Raw genomic sequence first — 17980 nt, forward strand, 5'->3', positions numbered from 1 at the left:
GACGACCCCTATTGCAAAGTATTATTATACAATAAACTTATTAATAAATGAAGTTTTGCACATTTATCAGACAATTTTTTTTAAAGTTGAGAAGTTTAATTGTTCAATTTTAAAACAAAAATAATTTTTAGAACTAATTTTATACATATTAAGTGTTTGTTTTGTATGAATTTATGTTAGATAATAATATTTGTATACAAAACTCTTTTTCAAATAAAATTTAATCTACTTTGTGAAAAAAAAACTTTTAAAATCTTCATCGATTTAAATATGAACTTGTAATTTCTTCGTATGTTAAGCAATTTATGTAATTACGTTGTTCAAAGTATGACTAAGCCTTAAGTGCTTTGGGCAAAAGCACTGTACAAGATTAATTAAAAAAAATTGTAATTAATTGTTAAAAAATATATTTTTTCTGTTATTTGAAACCATTTAAAAACATTTTTTGTTTAAATTAAATACAATTAAAAAAAAAAGTTAAGTTAAATTAAATTATAGTTGTTTTTTTATTATTTAAGGTGTTGTAAAAACCCAATTGAGTTTAATTTATTGTTAAAAATTAACTATACAACAAAAATTTTATTCATGATTTAGTTTTATTATTCGAACTTTTTTATACTTCACTGTTTATGATATTATATTTAAGCTCTAAAACAAATTGTTTATTACTGTTTTGAAAAATAGCATTGTAAATAAATCATTTAAATGTTGGTCTATTATGACGTATAAAAAAAAATACTAATAAACATAAAATCATTGTAAAAAGTCTTTAATCCAAAACACTAGATGAAAATAAATTCATTTAAACCAATCTGAGGTTTAGCTTTGGTTTCTACTACTCCATTAGCATCAATTCCAAAGTCCAATTTTTTTTTTATCACATAGTTAAAATAATTTAAAACATTGGTTTATACAAATTTTTAGTTGAAAATTATGTAGAAGTACAAAAAAACTTTTTACGACAATTTTATTTTTTGAATCGTAGTCTATCTATATACTAGTAGTGCATAATAATGTTTTTCCTTCTTTTAAAGTTTATTATTACTAAATGATTAAATACTAACTGGTAGTAAAATTATTTATTTTGTTCAAATGTAAGTTTATATTTTGTTATTATTCTGAAAATTTTTAGATTTAGACTTCAGTAAACATTTTAAGTGAAAGTTTTTCTTGGTAAAAAATTAAATAAAATTGAGTTGTTAAATAACTTTCTTTTGATGAGAAAATAATTTGCACCTGTATTACATCTATTTACATAATATAAAAATATATTGACTACTTTTTTTCCAAATTAGATGACAGGGTTGCTTATTTTAAGACATTAGTAAAATAGACACAAAATTATAACTTTAAAAATTATTCATTTTACAAATAGTTTTATAAACTTATAAAATAAGCTATAATAACAGGTTCAACTTAATTCTTAAGCTTTAAGCAATTTTCTTGTTTAATTTTATGGTAAAAGTTAGACATTGCTGCAACATTTTGATAAGTTTAATTAGCTTCATAGTTTGGACCGTACAAATTATTCAATTTTTATTTACATTATTGTAAACACCTAAGATTAAACATAATTTTTTTTTGTCTTTTATGAAATATTTTTTTTTTACAAATGACTATGTGTCACAACTTTAAAAAAACTGTTTGTTTAATAGTATATAATTTTAGTTCTTAAAAAACTTATTATACTAACTTATAAACAGAGTAAAATCAGAGTAAAAATCTATAAACTGTGTTTAAAGTAAATCAGTTTAATAGATTACTTTTACTCAAAGTATTCTGAAGTTACATAATAGAGTTAATAATAATTTGCATAAGTAAAATAAATATATTTTCTCAAAAAAAAAAAAACATTTTGTTTATGAGTTTTTAAATTGGAAATTAAATACTTAATTTTTATTTACTTAATCTTTTATTAGAATAAAAAAAACATTTTTAAAAGTAAAAGTAATGCTTTTTAGATAAATATATATAGTGTTTGTTTTATTGAAATTTAGATTTTCCACCAACAGTTACTTTAAGTATTATTTTTTGATATTTTGTTTATAAGTTTTGAAATTGGAAATTAAATACTTTTATGTTTTATTGATTTATTTATTGATTTATTAAATATAAAAGTTTAAAAAATAAATTAAAAAAAAAAACGTAATAATAATGTTTTTTAGATAATATATATATAATGTTTGTTTTATTGAAATTTTATTTTTCAACTAATAGTTATTTTAATGTTTAATGTCCTTAACTAATTTAATTTTTTTCTTTGTTTAGTTTGAAGTGTAACATCTGAGTTATTTTATCGTATATTTTTTATATTGATTTAAACTTCTTACTTTTTTATTATTTTTTTATCATATGAACATTTGTGTACAATAAAAATTGAAAATTAAAAGAAATTAAGTAATTTTTACTATTTTTATGTTGAAAATGTTTTTTAAAAGCTTTATTATTTTTCAGTAGTATTGTAGAAAAATGCATTTTTATTTTGATATTTTTTCCATAATTTCTTAATTTTACACAACATTTTACATCATGATACAACTTCTAATAAGATTATAAAACTAGTGTTTAAGTTTTAACTTTACTGTTGTTGATTTATTTAAATATAATTTCTATGTATTTTTAGAGGTATAAAATTTTTGCTTAAAAAAAGATTTCAAGTAAAAAAAAACTACCAACTATACCAAATGGAAAGGACTGCTGTAAAAAAAGGTTAGTTTAGTTTAGAAAGAGTTGTATAAAGCTATTTATTATATCCATTAATGTTAAAACCCAAGTTATAACAAAAATAAATATTAATTAAACAATTAACATTAAGAAATCACAATAGTAGATTAATTCTGCTTTAATTGGGAAATTTTAAGCTGTTAATTTTCAAACATCTTAAAAAAATTATTTTAGTGGTTAATTAGTTTTATAATTAAGTCATAAATTGTACTTAATTTTATTTTTCAGTTGCCCCATTAGCTAGGTAAAAACAGTTCTAATGATATGTTGATATATAAAACTATAATTTTTATTAGAAATTCATACTACATTAAAATACCACTGTCAACTAATATATGCAATACTCCACAAAAGAACTTAACTTTAGTATGTAAAAGTTAATAAAGTCATTTAGTTATGTTTAAAAAACTTGTTTTTATTTAAAGTTCGAAGACTTGTCTGTAAATAAGTAAAAAAAAATTAAAATACATTAAAATTTCCATTCCCTCAATCCAGATTCGAATAAAATTTCAAATTTACTCAAAAGCTAAAAGTAAAAAGTAATACAGTTTAAAGTAGTGGTGAACGATCTTTAAAAACAAAAGAGCAATATATTACAAACAATGTTGTTTATGTGCAAGTTTTCACAACTATATATCATAAAAGAAGCTTCGTAAGTTTTTAGTTTATAACCAAGTTATGATATAGTTTTTATGGTACTAGCAAAATACTTACTTGTAGTTAAATTTTCTTTTGTTTTAATTTTAAATTGAATCTTGTTATTAATTTGTATTGCTTTTTAAAAGCTTTAAATTACTTAAAACAAATTGAATTCTTTAGAAATTGCTTGAAAATCATAATCTGAGGTTATTTTTACTATTTTAAATATGAAAGGAATCAAAATACTCATTTTCTAGTACAAGTTGTTTTCTATATAATCTTTTGAACGTTTAATTTATGATAAAAATCTTATTTAAATTTTTCTTTAACTAGTCTAGTAATTTTTAACAAAAAAGTCTGATTGGCTTGCCTAACCTTGGTTCTTACTTCGTATTAAAAGAGATTAAGATTCAATTTTTATTTCAAACCATATAATAGTGTTTTATATATTCTATTCAAGTGTTGATAATGATAGTTGTAATTTAAAACCAAATCTTTCAGTTTTGCAATATCTTCTATTTATTTGTTTCTACACTTTTCAGATTTGATTAAAAGCTGAAGATCTGTTATAAATCACTATATGAGTGAAACATTGTGTTGTTTTTGATAATCTGTTAACTAATGTCTATTTAAACAACTATAATGTATTTAGATAAACTTTTTTCCATTTCTTATCTAAATTATTTTTGTTGAAAGTATGGAATTATAAAAGTTAAATTTTATAAATAAAAATTATATTATTTAATAACTAGAAAGTTTTGAAAATTTAAATTTACATAACAGACAATTTTAAATGTTTCCACTACTCAACATGTATAACTCTACATGTATTATCTGAGGAAAGGTCTTTTTTGTACAAAGTCACTTTTTCATAAGCAGTCAATTTTGCACAGAGTCACTTTTATATGAGCAACCCATGCAAAAATTATGCTTTGTGCAAAAGTTACTCCTTGAAAAAACAATATCTGTGTATAACTGTAACTTGTGCAAAAGTGACCATTTTTGCAAAAGTGGGAATGTGAAAAAATACCAATCTGTGCAAAAGTGACTACTTGTGTAAAAATAACTACTCAAAGTGTACTGTTGTGCAAAAGTGACTCTGACCTGTGTTCTTTTACATATTCGTAGTAGTAACTTAACTTAGTTTGCTTTACTTTTAATTATCATTAAATTGAAAATAAAGTTGTAATGTTTAAAAGTGATAAAAGATAAATAAATTATAATTATTAATTTTAACTTATTTTTTTATTTTAAGCTTATATAAAAAACTAAATCTCAATAGAATTTTATACAAATAAATCTTCATTATATAAAAAACTAATTAAAATCAAAGAGTTAAATGTAATTAAGTTTCCAAAGTAAAAGTTTGAAATGATCAAGTGTGAATGAATCAAGTTTAAAATCACTAAGTTTTAAATGTTAAAGATTGAGTTTTAAGCGATTGAAAGTTTTAAATGATAATAAACTGATTTTATACTACAAACATATTTTGAAATTTTTCATCAGTGTGTTAACAATTTCAATTGTACATAAAGGGTTTCAATATATATAGCTTTTAAGTATCATCATTAGTGATCGTTATGTTTAAATCAAGTGTAAAAAAATAGTGAACGATAAGAAGAAAACAGAATTAAATTAAAAAATACAGCAAAATTATCTAAATGTTACAAAACTAATTTTAACTACTTTAAAAGAGGATACTTTTTAGACCCATATATCACAGCACTAAAAAAGTGTGCCCACCTGAAGTTTTTTAGGCTGAAATAATGTGCTAAAAGACTTATTAATAAATAATGGACATTAGAGCTCTTTAATGAATAAATACTAAAAACTGGGACAAAAAGTTTAAACAACAAGATAAGTTTTTAATCTAAAAAATGTTTTGTTTTACTAACTTCGCCATATGCAGATCTTAATCGAATAAGATTTGAAAAAATTATTATACTCCTCTGCTAGCATGTTTATCTTTGCTAACAGATTGTAGTTCTTATCTTTTGCATTATGGTGTTCTGATAGTGCTTCGATAACAAGCTGTGTTGGTCAGATACTAAGTTTAGCCTAGATCTTTTGTCCAAGTAGGTTTACTAGTACCTGAAGTCTTTTCAGCTATTTGCACTCATTGTCTGCCTAGTAACCATCTTGATAGGCTACTTACTCATAAAGGCTTAGATTTATTGTTACTAGAACTTATGTTTTATACTTAAATGTAAACTAGTGATCTACCAGAACCACAAAATTAAGATTCAGCTGGATTTTGATCAAGTTCTTTTATGAAATTAAGATCCTGCCGGAACCAGGACCATTTTCAAGAATAGGAATTGTTCAGGATCGATCCGAATCATAAAAAAAAAGATACTGATGTTACTGAAAAAAGGCAGTGTCCTACCGGATCCGGGTCTCACTTTCAAATGAATAAAAAAAAAACTATAAGGTTTTGAATAAATTTATGATCATGATTAAGTTTTTCTTATTAATAGTTATCCTATAAGTTAAGTATTTTTTCCATTTTGGTTTACACAGTTAATTATTTTAAACATTGCCTAATACTTTAAACAGTGTGTTTTCTAGTAGACTCTTGGTGTAAAATTAAACTTTTTTTTTGGATTCTAATAAAAGAGCTTTATCTGGATATAACTTACTTATAAAATTAGAAGTTTTACAAAAGTAAAGCGTCCCAAAGAAGTCTATGACAAATAAATCTCGCCTGTTATGAACAAAACGCTACTATACTGAATCCACCAACTAAAGAAGTTGTGTATCCTAATTATATAACATATAAAAAGTGTACTAAAAGTTTAAAAATGAATCTAAATAATTAAAGTTTGAAGCACTACATATAAATACCTTTCTTTTTTCATCAAAATTATTCGTTTGAAACCAACAAGAAAACACAAATTTATATTTGTAAACATAAATAATTAATTATTATTTTTTAAATGTCTATAAAAGTACAAAAATTTTTAAGTACTAATGCAATTGTACGTACATACACTGATGAAATTGTCGAAATATATTTGTGTTATAAAATACTTTTTATTTTATTTGTACTAGTACAACTGAGTAAAAAACGAGATTTAAAAAAATATTTAATTTCTTTCAGTTTGTATTTGTATTATTTTATTATTTATCATTGTTTTAGAATTCGATTTTTAAATTCTTATGTGAATTGTAATGTTATGTATATATATTTAATTACTTAAGCAAAGCAACCAGAAAAACAAAACGAGTTTATAGCATGTTCATTTCTTTGGTTGACGAGTTTCTCTGACCAATATTTTATTTAATACTTTGGTCAGATAAATATTCATTTTAAATAAAATATTGTTTTATAACCACAAAAAAAAAAACTTAAAGGTATTAAAATATAAAAGTACCATATTTTTCATAGCTTTAAGATCAAATTTTAATTCTGTTATAAAGTTGTTGTTGTGTTTATATAGCTTTGCAATTTAAGTATAGTTTAATAAAATACTTGCAATTTTTTATATCTCAAGCCTTATGTTGTTATATTTAGGCTATGGATGTCTGTATTGTTTACTATATGTATTTTTATCGCACTGAAAAACTTACATTAAATAAAAACTTTCAGCAATGCTTTTAAAATTTATAATTTAGATTTTAAAAAACCTGGCTACATAATTTGACTTACTTTTGAAATCTACATTCTGTAAGTTATAAAACTAATCATAGTGCTATATAACAGAAAGTTATAATAATTATCTTTAACATTTTGCATCTATCATAATTTTTTTTTAAGATAACGAAAATGCTTTTCTGATCAAAAAACTTCCGCTAGTTGGCTTAATAGCACAGTTTTTACAACAAAACTAAATTAAAGTTAAATATACCTAAAGTTTTTAAACATAAAGTTACTTAACAATCATTATTTCTGTTTCACTTAAAAAATATAGTACAATTTACTTTCATTAAGCTTCGCAAATAATATTCAGTATAACTAGTAAGGATTTTTAACTATTAAACACTCACGAAGTAAATTGTAAATTTTTTTTGCTCAATCAACGGTTTGGAAAGAAATCTCCGTTTTTTTTTTGAATTATATAGTTAAAGTTGTAAGAATAGTTCATAAAGAAACACTTTTTTTTTCTTTATGGTCTAAAGTATTTCTAAATACAAATTCTAAGCCAAACCTAAACACAGGTATTAAAACAATTGTTATAGTTATTATATTGTTTATTGTGCAATGTTGTATTATATAATTATAAATAAGTTTCTACTAAAGATTTTTTGTGTTACAACGTTTTAGTTCTGGGCACCTAGTCATACGATTCAAATAAATTATAAAGTTTTTTTAGCTGTTTTAAGTAAAAAAAAGTTAATAGTTATTATTCAGGTCTTTCATTTGTAATTTTTAATCCTGATAACTACATTACAACTGAAAATTTACAAAAAAAATCAATTTAACTATTAAAAAACAATGTTTATTAAATTTATGTCAAAGTTTATAGATTTGTTAAAATCAACAAGTGTTTGTAATTTTTTTTATTAAAATTTAATTGTATATATTTTTACCATATTGAACTTGTAATTTCCTGAATTTTTTGTGCTGGCTTATCTAATTAAAACTTAAGTGTTTAATGGTTGTTGCTTTCAAATTTCATAAACTTCAAGCAAAACTGTTGTACATGCACATACAGTGTTTTTATTCTTTGTTTATTTTATTTTTTATGCAAAGCAAATAACGTTATACTTTCTTAACACTGGTAAATTTTTGTTAATTTTTTCTGAGTCTGTAATAAATGTACATAAGGTTTGAATTAAATGAGGATTATATTTCTAAAAATTAGTTATATGTTTTAAAATACTAAATTTATGAATACCTAAGTCAAAAAACTATTTACAAGTTTTATATATTTTTGAACAGTTTTTATTTAGGTTTCATAAGTTTTTATTATAAGTCGTTACAGGCTGTCTAACTAAGTAATAATTTTTTACTGAGATCTTTGTAAAAAAGAAGTTTTGTTTTAAACGTTTGTAAATAATGTTCTTGATATTTTTTAACAAAAATTGTCTTAAAGTACTAATCAGTCAGAAAAGGTTTTCTGTTTTATGATTCAAATACATATTTATGTTTTGTCTTTAGTATAACAACTAAAGCTAAACTGTTTATTTTTCGATTTATTTATAAATGCCGAGATTAGAATTATATAAACGTTTTTTGACGGATCATAATATAATGCTTTAATGTTTATAATATCTTTATATAAACACAAAAAAACTTAAATACTTTACAGTAAAATAAATTTATCTGTTTAGCTAGCAAATTTTGTAATAAAAAAATTTTTTTTAGATAAACAATCAATAATTTTATGCGCTCTTTAGAGTTGTGATCAAATGTAAAACATATACTATCTTAATTTAGTATTTCAATACATAGTATTTCAATACAATTCTTTTATTATATTATTTAGTCAATCACTTACAAAGTTGTCTCTTAAAACAATTCTCAAAGATAGTTTAATTTTTCATTAAAACAAAAATCTCTTTTAACAATCGAATATAGGGTTACCAAAACTTTTATTGGTCGTATTTAATAAGAGCTCATTTGTTTACCAGATTTGTAGTTTGTTAAAGTTTAAGGTATTTATTTGAATTTAATCGTTAGTTCAAGGTGTGCTATAACTCTTTTGTAAGTAGTATTACTCTGTTTCGTAGTCCTTAATAAAAAAATTATAATTTATTATTATAAGAGTATTTTAAGTTTTTTTTCTTAAAAAAAATTTTTAAATATGATTTTACTGAAATAGAATAAAACAATTTCATATCGAATTTTTAGTTGTTTTTAAGTTTGAGTAAATTTTAGTATTATTTGTTCTTCTTATACTTCAAAGTAAGTTATAAAGTAGGGTTTGCCAAAGTCAGCAACTAAATTACCAATTTTTAGGTTATAATATAAATACTTTCACTAATTACATATACTTTTTAATTGAAATTTAAAAGATGGTTATAAAAATATTCAAAACTTTAGTTATTAGTGGCCTCAAACTAAAAGACACATACTTAAAATATATCGTTATTTAATAATATTTTTATGAAGTAGACTTTGGGCTTGTTTAGATCCATAGTATTTTTTTTTGAATTAGTTTTTAAAATTTATAAAAAGTTATTTATTTTCAACGATGGTTCAATTATTAGAACCTAGCAAAGAAAATATTGAAAAACTTTTTAAAGATATCATACATCTTTATCATTCATTTTAACTTGTTACTAAAAATCAAAATGTTTCTTTTTGATGTTAGTCTAACAAAGCTTTTAGATATTATTTTTGTCTGCGTTTGTTTAACCATAAATTAATTTCGTAGAAATACTTTAATAAGTATACCAATTTATGATGGAAACTAAGGTATTTTTTTAATGTGATATTGTCTTAAAATATCTTATTACGATAATTCTTTTAATAGAGTGTAAATCGTGATGATAAATCAATCTTACTTAGTTACTTCTATCGAATTTAGAATTATATTATTATGGTATTGGTCTTCCGTTATGATTTCTTGTTTAAATAGTTTTGTATGTCTACTACTAATTAACTTTAGACAATTTTTATTTAAGCTTTATTTTTATTAGAAAATTATTTACACTTTGTACCTACAGTTTCTATTTAAACAGCCATGTAAAAAAAGATATGATCAACCGTGGAAATGTAAATTGTAGTTGCTGATATCATATGGTAATTATTTTTATTCGACGTATCTCTCGTATTTGTGTCACGCTTTTCGCTTGTGGTTCTTTGCATGGTAACAGCGTGCTTTAAAGCTGTTTTTAATTTTTATTATCCTTCTCTTTTGCACTACACTGTTTATGATATAAAGGGCTTGTGCATAGGATGGTATAGTGTGTGTTCAACTATAACTTTTTTGGTTTGGCGTTAAGAATTTCTCCTGTCAATGTTTGTTTGGTACTATTTTTTTCGTTACAAGTACATTTTGTTGAGTTTTCAAGTTTCATATAGTACTTATAAATCACATGACTGACTATAATTTTATATTTTATTATTTGTTTCTGTTTATTTGTAACATGAAAGTTAATTTACAAATGTATTATGTTGTTTTAATATTTTAAAATTAATTAAGATTATTAATTGTTTGAATTTTAAAAATGTATGTTTTTTATATGTTTTTAATCTGAGTTACTAGATATTTTGTTAAAACTTTTGTTAGTCTTATAATTTGTACATTGTTTTGATTAGTATAGTGAAGACAGGTAGCGAGACTTTCTTGAATATTTTATTGTTTTTTAATTAGAAAGCTTAAGTAGTATATATTTAGCAGACTATTAATTTATAACAAATTTTTAGAAAACATTTTTTTCTGTAAAAAGTTTCTGGTATAAACTTATTGAAAATTTATTTTGTTCAGTTTGTTCTGAAATTTTTAAGATTTTGGAAATTTATCATGTTTTTTTATATTTAGAATTTTTTTCCTTAAATCAATAGAAAATATGCTTTAAATAGCTTATGAACAAACTTTAACACTTTGAATTTATGAAATACTAAAATAATATACCAACTTCTAAAAATTCAGTTTAAGTCTTTTTTAAATATTAATAAATTTGGATTCTATGAAGTTGTGTGTTTAAAATATTAACTTAAAAAATAAAAATAAAATAGTTTTATTTATACAGTTGTATTTGCTGTTTTTTGTACAGTATTTTTTGATTCTGATGTATATCCCGACTTTAAATTAAAAAAAGGTTCTAATTTTTTAATGAAGTTAAGATAATCTGATAGGTTTGATAAAAAATATGTTAGTAAAATGAACTTGTACAAAACAAAACTATATATTCTGTGCTTATAACGGTTTGTATTACTAGTTTAAGCGTGATATTATAAATAAAACTAACTCACAGTTTATTAAGTCCATCTTTTTAAAGAAGTCTATCTATTTTAAAAAGAAGTAAATATATGTTGTTTGTAACTAAGTTGCTTTAGACTTATATTCAAATTATTCGCGTAAATTTTAACTATTATTTGCAGTATTTCAATGATCTCTAAATTTTTATATTTAAAATTTAAAACTTTAACAATTAAATTTTAATATGTTTACTTTTGATGTTATTAGTACTTTATATCAAAAATATGTTTTAATAAGCTAATACTGAGTTTGTATACTGGCTTAGTCGTTTAAAAAATAAAAAATAATATAAAATTTTAAGTACTCTTTTTGTTATGTTTATAGTTGTATTGTTTCCTTAGCACGTATTTTAAATTTATTTAAATTAGTTTATATATTAAAAAAAACTATAATCTTTTACTTTTTAAAGATATCATACATCTTTATCATTCATTTTAATTAAAAATTAAAATTATGCGCAACTCAAATAAACAAAGACTACCTACTTACTCAGGTTAGGTTTCAACTATGGTATCTGTATTTACATTAGGTTTAAAGGTTAAATTTAAATGTAATAGTTTTAATGATAAAGAACTGTAACTTAAATATTTTATTATTAAATTATACTTATTTTTTTGTAGGATGTGGTCCGAAGTTGAGCAATGCACCAACAATAATCGTTATGGTTGGATTACCAGCAAGAGGCAAAACTTATATTTCAAAAAAGCTTACAAGATATTTAAACTGGATGGGTGTTAACACAAAAGGTTGTTAAAGTTAGAAAATGAAACTAAACACATAAACAAAATAATTAATTAAACATAAAGTTTTTATAAAAGTTTTAGTTAAGTTATTTTCTAGCAAACTATTGTTTAACTTGTTTAAACTTAAAAGTTTAAAAATATAAAAGTATTGGTTGTTCATATTTAATTAAGAGAATTCGTTTTTGTATACAAACTATTAACATAAATTTACTATCTTGTACATCAAATATATTAGAAATTGCAGTAAGTATAATCTAAAATAAAATTTTATGATTCTTTGTAGAATATACCTTTAAAAGTAATAACGTATAAAATATGTCTAGATATTTTTTAAAATGATTTTAGTTGATTTAGATTATTTTAACTGAATACTTTATGTACTTTATTTGAATAAACTTATTTTCTTTATAAAATCTTTTAGATAAAGAGTTACTAACTTTATATTTAAAATTATTATTAAATCAGTTAAAACTCTAATAGCTATGAATCTATTACATTGTGTTACCTGATTGTATAAGTTTAGTTGTGAAAAACTTTTATTTATTTTCAGTTTTCAACGTTGGCCAATACCGTCGTGAAGCAATCAATAATACATCTGCAGACTTTTTTAGACCAGACAACGAAGAAGCAATGAAAATTAGATCGTAAGTTTGTTTAGAATAAATTTCAAACTTAAATTTTTTTTTTTAGTTGTTTTATTTTTCGGTTTTTAGCTTTACTCTTAGACTAACTTTAAGTAGTTTTTAATTTTAAGTATTTTACAAATGTTAATTTATATACAAAAAATAGACAATGTGCAACCGACGCACTAAAAGATGTTGCTAATTGGTTGAATGGTGTTGGAATGGTTGCTGTAAGTTGCATTGCTTTTAAAAATATTAGTAGAAACTGATAATAAAATATTTTTTAAAGGTTTATGATGCCACAAATACAACGAGGAAGCGTAGAAACAGAATATTGACTTTTGCCGAGGAACATTGCTTTAGAGTTTGTTTTTTTATTTAAATTAGTTGATTTATATATTTTTTAAAGTTAAAATAATTAAACAGCTCTTATTGAAAATTTTTGATTACTTATGTCTTATGGGTATTTTTTTTTCTCTTGTTTATAAGATTTCTTTATTAGTAAAACTATTGCTACAGGTATTTTTTATTGAATCAATTTGCGATGACCCCCAAGTTGTTGAACAAAATGTTGCTGAAGTAAAAGTGAACGGACCAGATTATTGTTATAAAGACCCTGAGATTGCAATGGCTGATTTTAAGGAAAGAATTGTTCATTATGAAAGTGCTTACCAGACGATTGACTCAAAAATTGACTGGTTTGTTTCAGAAATGAATTTATTTGCTGAAAATAATATTTTAACTATGATATTACATTTAAAAAACTTTAAAAAGTATTTTTAACATTGACATCAAACCTACTTACAAACGAGATGTAAAATAAAATATTTTTAATACTGCTATAAATCGTTCTTTTGTTCAGAAGATGTCGGTTTATATTAAGAAACTAAGCAAGAAAAAAGTACATTGTTTTGTTATGCTTGTTTAGTATTCTTGACTTAAGTATATTACAAGACTCACTAAAACTTAGTTTAGATATAAGTTAAGTAGATACTGCTTTGCAAAGTCTTCTATTTTTCTTATGACAACATCGTTAGTTGAAACTATATATCAAGTAGCACGGTGTGACACTAATTTTATCTTTAGCGAGTTGTCATACATCAAAATAATTGACGTTGGACGCCAGTTCCAAGTGAACCACGTGGCCGACCACATACAGAGCAGAATAGTTTACTATTTGATGAACATTCACATTACGCCGCGCAGCATTTACTTGTGCAGGCATGGTGAAAGCGAAATGAACGTCAAGCAAAGAATTGGTGGCGACAGCAACTTGTCTCCGCGTGGTTTCGAAGTTCGTTTGATCACAACCTTGTTTCTGTATACTCAGTATTAAAAAAAAATTATAGATTTAATTTTTATATTTTATTAGTCATGTATAAACAAAGTTTGACTCATATTTTTATAAAATTTGTCGATTATTCATTTGAATTTCTCTTTTCAATGTTATTTTACTAATAAGTAATAAATGTATCTAATATTTTTTACGCTAGCTGTTTTGAATCATGCAAATTTTTATACATTGTATTTTTCTTAAAGTTTTTGAAAACATAGATGATGAACATTTAACAAATAAATTCTGTAGCCTAGTAAATTTTAGTTATTAAACACAATTTTACTACAAAATCGAAAGTATTTTGATATGTACTGTTTTGATATATGTAATATGTCGTATACATCTAAAGTTCTATATTTTAAATAATGTTTAAATACTAGTATAAACTGATTTTTTAAACAACAAAGTTTAGTACTCCTGCAAATATTTATAAACTATCTCATATTTTAGATATCTACTTTTTAGACAAAATTGTTCTACTAGTATAAGCTTAAAGTATGATTATGTGCTTTTAAATACTAAATTTTTTCAGTTTTTTAATAACCTTGACCATTTATATAGTTCTCAGAAAAATTGGCTGAATTTATAAAGTCTCAAAGTATAACTGACCTAAAAGTATGGACAAGTGAATTAAAAAGAACTGCTCAAACAGCTGCACACATTGAGGCCTCTAAAGAAAGTTGGAAAGCATTAAATGAAATCAATGCTGTAAGATTTTTTCACTATAATATCTAAACGTTTATATAAAAGTAAAGTTATGTTATTTTAAAAAGATTTATTTAACTCAAAGACACTTTTATTAATTAAAAGATAAAATATTTTTCTATCCTTTAAAATTAGCTCAAGTGCTTAAATTCTTGAATAATACTTTTAATTACTTTTTATCTTCTGAATACTACTTATTAAAGTTAAAATTATTATTACTAACATTATTTTTAACGATTTTTACTTACTGAGTTGAATAAAATTAAAACACTGTGTTACAATCCTTTAATAAAACTATCGAAAGTTTAACATTGACTTTTTTGGAAATGTATAAAAACAAATTGACAAAACAAATTACATTTTTTTAAAGCCTAAATTAAACAAAAACTAACATAAAGGGAGTTTGCGAAACTATGACGTATGCTGAAATACAGGAAAACTTCCCAGAGGAGTTTGCACTTCGTGACCAAGACAAATATTTTTATAGGTATCCGATGGGAGAGGTTTGTAAAGTTTAAGCAAAATAAATCAGTTTAGTTATTTTTTATTTGTTAATATTTTGCAGTCGTACCACGATTTAGTCACTCGCTTGGAACCAGTTATGATGGTTAGTTATTTTTTATGTATATATTTCATTAGCCTTAATAAACTTTAAAGTACGTTTTGCTCTATAAAATATTTTCTCTGATGTTTACGTAATTTGAATGAAACTTATTTTTTAGCAAGTATTTGTCGACTTCCGTTTTGCTTCAGTTCATTGTTGTACTTTAAGGTTTTTTTTTTTGTTTGTGGTTTTGTTTTTGAATAAGCTGTTTTGTTTAGGAGCTGGAAAGATCAGAAAATGTTTTAGTTGTTTGCCATCAAGCAGTTATGCGATGTGTCCTTGCATATTACTTCGACGAAAAAAAAGGTTAAAAAACGAATTGATTGAATAAATCTTTTTAACATCTGATAAAATTTAGTATACAAACCTTTAATTATTTGTTTTTTATAAATCAAGCTTTAACTTAAAAAACGGGTACAAAAGTTTAAACATGTTATTTTGAAGTTATAAATGTTTAAATAAAATCCATGCTTTCCAAAATTTAAATAGCAGTTAAACAATTTTTTTTTTAATTAATTTTTTGTAAGAAATCAAAACAGCTTAAAAAACAATTGTTTTACTTTATTTTGTTAAAAGTGTAAAATAAATGTTTTAAAACATCAACAGTTAAATCTATCAAAGAGCATTCTAAGTTTAAAACTACTAAAACTCAGTAGGTTAAGTGTTTAATGTTTGAAAAAAAATAATGTTTACTAAATTTACTTTGATTTATTTGTTTAATCACTAACCATTGATTGGTGTCTGCCTTTCTATGACCATTGACTTTGAAAAGTTGTTACAGTTTTGTTATTTTTGTATAAACAACAGGAAACTTGCCATACCTCAAGTGTCCGCTTCATACTGTTGTTAAGCTCACACCCACCGCTTATGGCTGTAAAAGAGAATATTTTCCTCTAGATGTTGCAGCTGTCGATACCCACCGTCCTAAACCTACCGTAAGTAATTTTCATTTGCTTCTTTTAGTACTTTTAAGTTTTTTTAAATATAATATAAATTAAACAAGCTGATATATATTTTACATTAAGATAAACTAAAACTTTTATTTGTAGTAGTAATTGTCTTTTTCAACAACACATATATTTTTAGTTTACAAATAGTAACTTCAGCATATCATTCACAAACAAAAAATGTAACTTAATTTTTTTTTGCATACTATTGCAACCTTATAAATTTTGCTTAAGAATTTCTGTTGGTTTTGTATACTGTACAAATAAGTACAAACAGTAATAATTATTCTTTATTACCTCAGGATACTTCATTGACACGTGCAACCGGTGATGCGTTAAATGGAGCTCCAGTTTCGCCGTTTATCGAGTCCACATCAGCATCATCTGATGACACAAACGGTCACGATACCAGCAATGTATCAAGCACCAACAGTGGTCTCGTAAAATCACATAAGTTCAGCTTCCCAGGTTCCAATATTCTGCTGCCATTCAGCAAGCCACTCATTTTTCACAAACGAAGGCGGCACCATTCAACTCAACAGACCAGTGGAAACGATTTACACCAATCTGAATCGAAAACGAATGAATTGGAACGAATGACAGTTGACGATTTAGTACGACTCGAGCAGGCTGAGCTACTTAAAAACAATGATCAGTACGTCAACCAGTTGATAGCCAATGGAAGTTCAGGAACAGTGAGCTTTCAATGTGGTGACGAAAGCGGGTACACAGGCTTAGAAGATGATGCTAATCAGTTGGCACCTTGCTAAAAGCTAATTTTAAGCTTAAAACTTAAATCATTGTGACGCCACTGAGTGACTGGTGCTTAAGTTTGAATAGACACATACGTCTTTTTAGCTATTCTACCCTTACATTTTATTCAAATTTTGATAATGTACTTCCATTTACTGTATCAAAGTGTTGTAAAGTAAACGTTAACGAAGTTTAAATGCTGAATCATGCCAGTTTAGTTAATGTACTATAAAATCAATATTTTTTGTGAAGTTTAAAGCTATTCTTTTGTAGTTATAAGTCATTAAGTATTTTTAATGCAGTATTTAGTATTACGTTAGTACTAATAGATAAACTAAGCTATTAAACATATTAGATAATTACATTTTGTTTTTAAGTTATGCGAAAAATTGTAACTAATATTTTTTAACGGTTTTTGATAATGAAGAATTTCTTAAATTTTACATAAAACTTATTTTTAATCTTGTAAAGCTTTAAAGTCGTAGCATTTGTGTCCTATGCAAGTTACAGTTTTAAATTTTTAACATAAGCACTCTATTTGCTTCAGTTTTATTACAACATAAACTTTTACTTATAAAATTAAATGATAATGTTTTGTGTGCTTATTTGCACTATAAATGTAATAAAAAAGATTAAAAACTAGCAGCTGCATCTTAGCACTTAACTTTTATACAATATATTTTTTATGGTTTAAAAAAAAATAGTTTTTTTGTTTTAGTTCAAAAAATTTAAACGAAGTAACTCGTTTTTATTACTTAATTACAACAAAACAGTTCGTTTTTTTAAATTTAGTAAGTTATTTTTAACATGTATGCAAGTTGAATTATTGTTTGATTTTTTAAGTACAAGAGCATTCTTAGCTCTTAGTTATAGAACTTCAAAAAACAAGGAAGAGAAGATATTAGGCTTTTAAAAAATACTGTAGCAATATATAATTTTTATTAACCTAAATTAATGAAAAGTAAGTAGTTAAAAGATATTGCGAGAATGGTTTACCAAAAGACGTTTTTTTGACAGAATATAAAGTTTCTGCAT

The 17980-nt window shown here is 23.6% G+C and overlaps 1 protein-coding gene across 4 annotated transcripts; it reads left to right on the forward strand.

The window, feature by feature from the left end:
- The first annotated feature begins 2627 nt into the window (after window positions 1-2627).
- LOC145837739 (6-phosphofructo-2-kinase/fructose-2,6-bisphosphatase 1-like) lies at window positions 2628-17602 on the forward strand. 4 transcript variants are annotated; one of them, XM_082945173.1, is made up of 13 exons: window positions 2628-2709; window positions 11855-11980; window positions 12528-12621; window positions 12767-12830; window positions 12890-12964; window positions 13120-13298; window positions 13687-13894; window positions 14498-14644; window positions 15040-15144; window positions 15207-15248; window positions 15464-15551; window positions 16053-16180; window positions 16495-17602. In XM_082945173.1, exons 1-13 carry the CDS (start codon window positions 2685-2687, stop codon window positions 16960-16962), a joined length of 1749 nt encoding a protein of 582 aa, XP_082801299.1. In that variant the 5' UTR covers window positions 2628-2684; the 3' UTR covers window positions 16963-17602. The 4 variants fall into 4 exon arrangements, with proteins under 4 accessions (XP_082801299.1, XP_082801301.1, XP_082801300.1 ...); XM_082945175.1 differs by lacking the exon at window positions 2628-2709 and adding an exon at window positions 10251-10270; XM_082945174.1 differs by lacking the exon at window positions 2628-2709 and adding an exon at window positions 11101-11179.
- The last annotated feature ends 378 nt before the right edge of the window (window positions 17603-17980 follow it).

Source organism: Thalia democratica, chromosome 6 (genome assembly GCF_965202585.1).
Source record: "Thalia democratica chromosome 6, ktThaDemo2.hap1.1, whole genome shotgun sequence".
NCBI lineage: Eukaryota > Metazoa > Chordata > Thaliacea > Salpida > Salpidae > Thalia > Thalia democratica.

What these genes read in the sequence shown, in the direction of transcription:
- LOC145837739 (XM_082945172.1), top strand. Translation starts at nt 11,688, where the DNA reads ATGCGCAACTCAAATAAACAAAGACTACCTACTTACTCAG. An exon ending in TGTCTCCGCGTGGTTTCGAA is followed by an intron (nt 13,895 to 14,497) that starts GTTCGTTTGATC and finishes CCATTTATATAG; the next exon opens with TTCTCAGAAAAATTGGCTGA. An exon ending in TTACTTCGACGAAAAAAAAG is followed by an intron (nt 15,552 to 16,052) that starts GTTAAAAAACGA and finishes TATAAACAACAG; the next exon opens with GAAACTTGCCATACCTCAAG.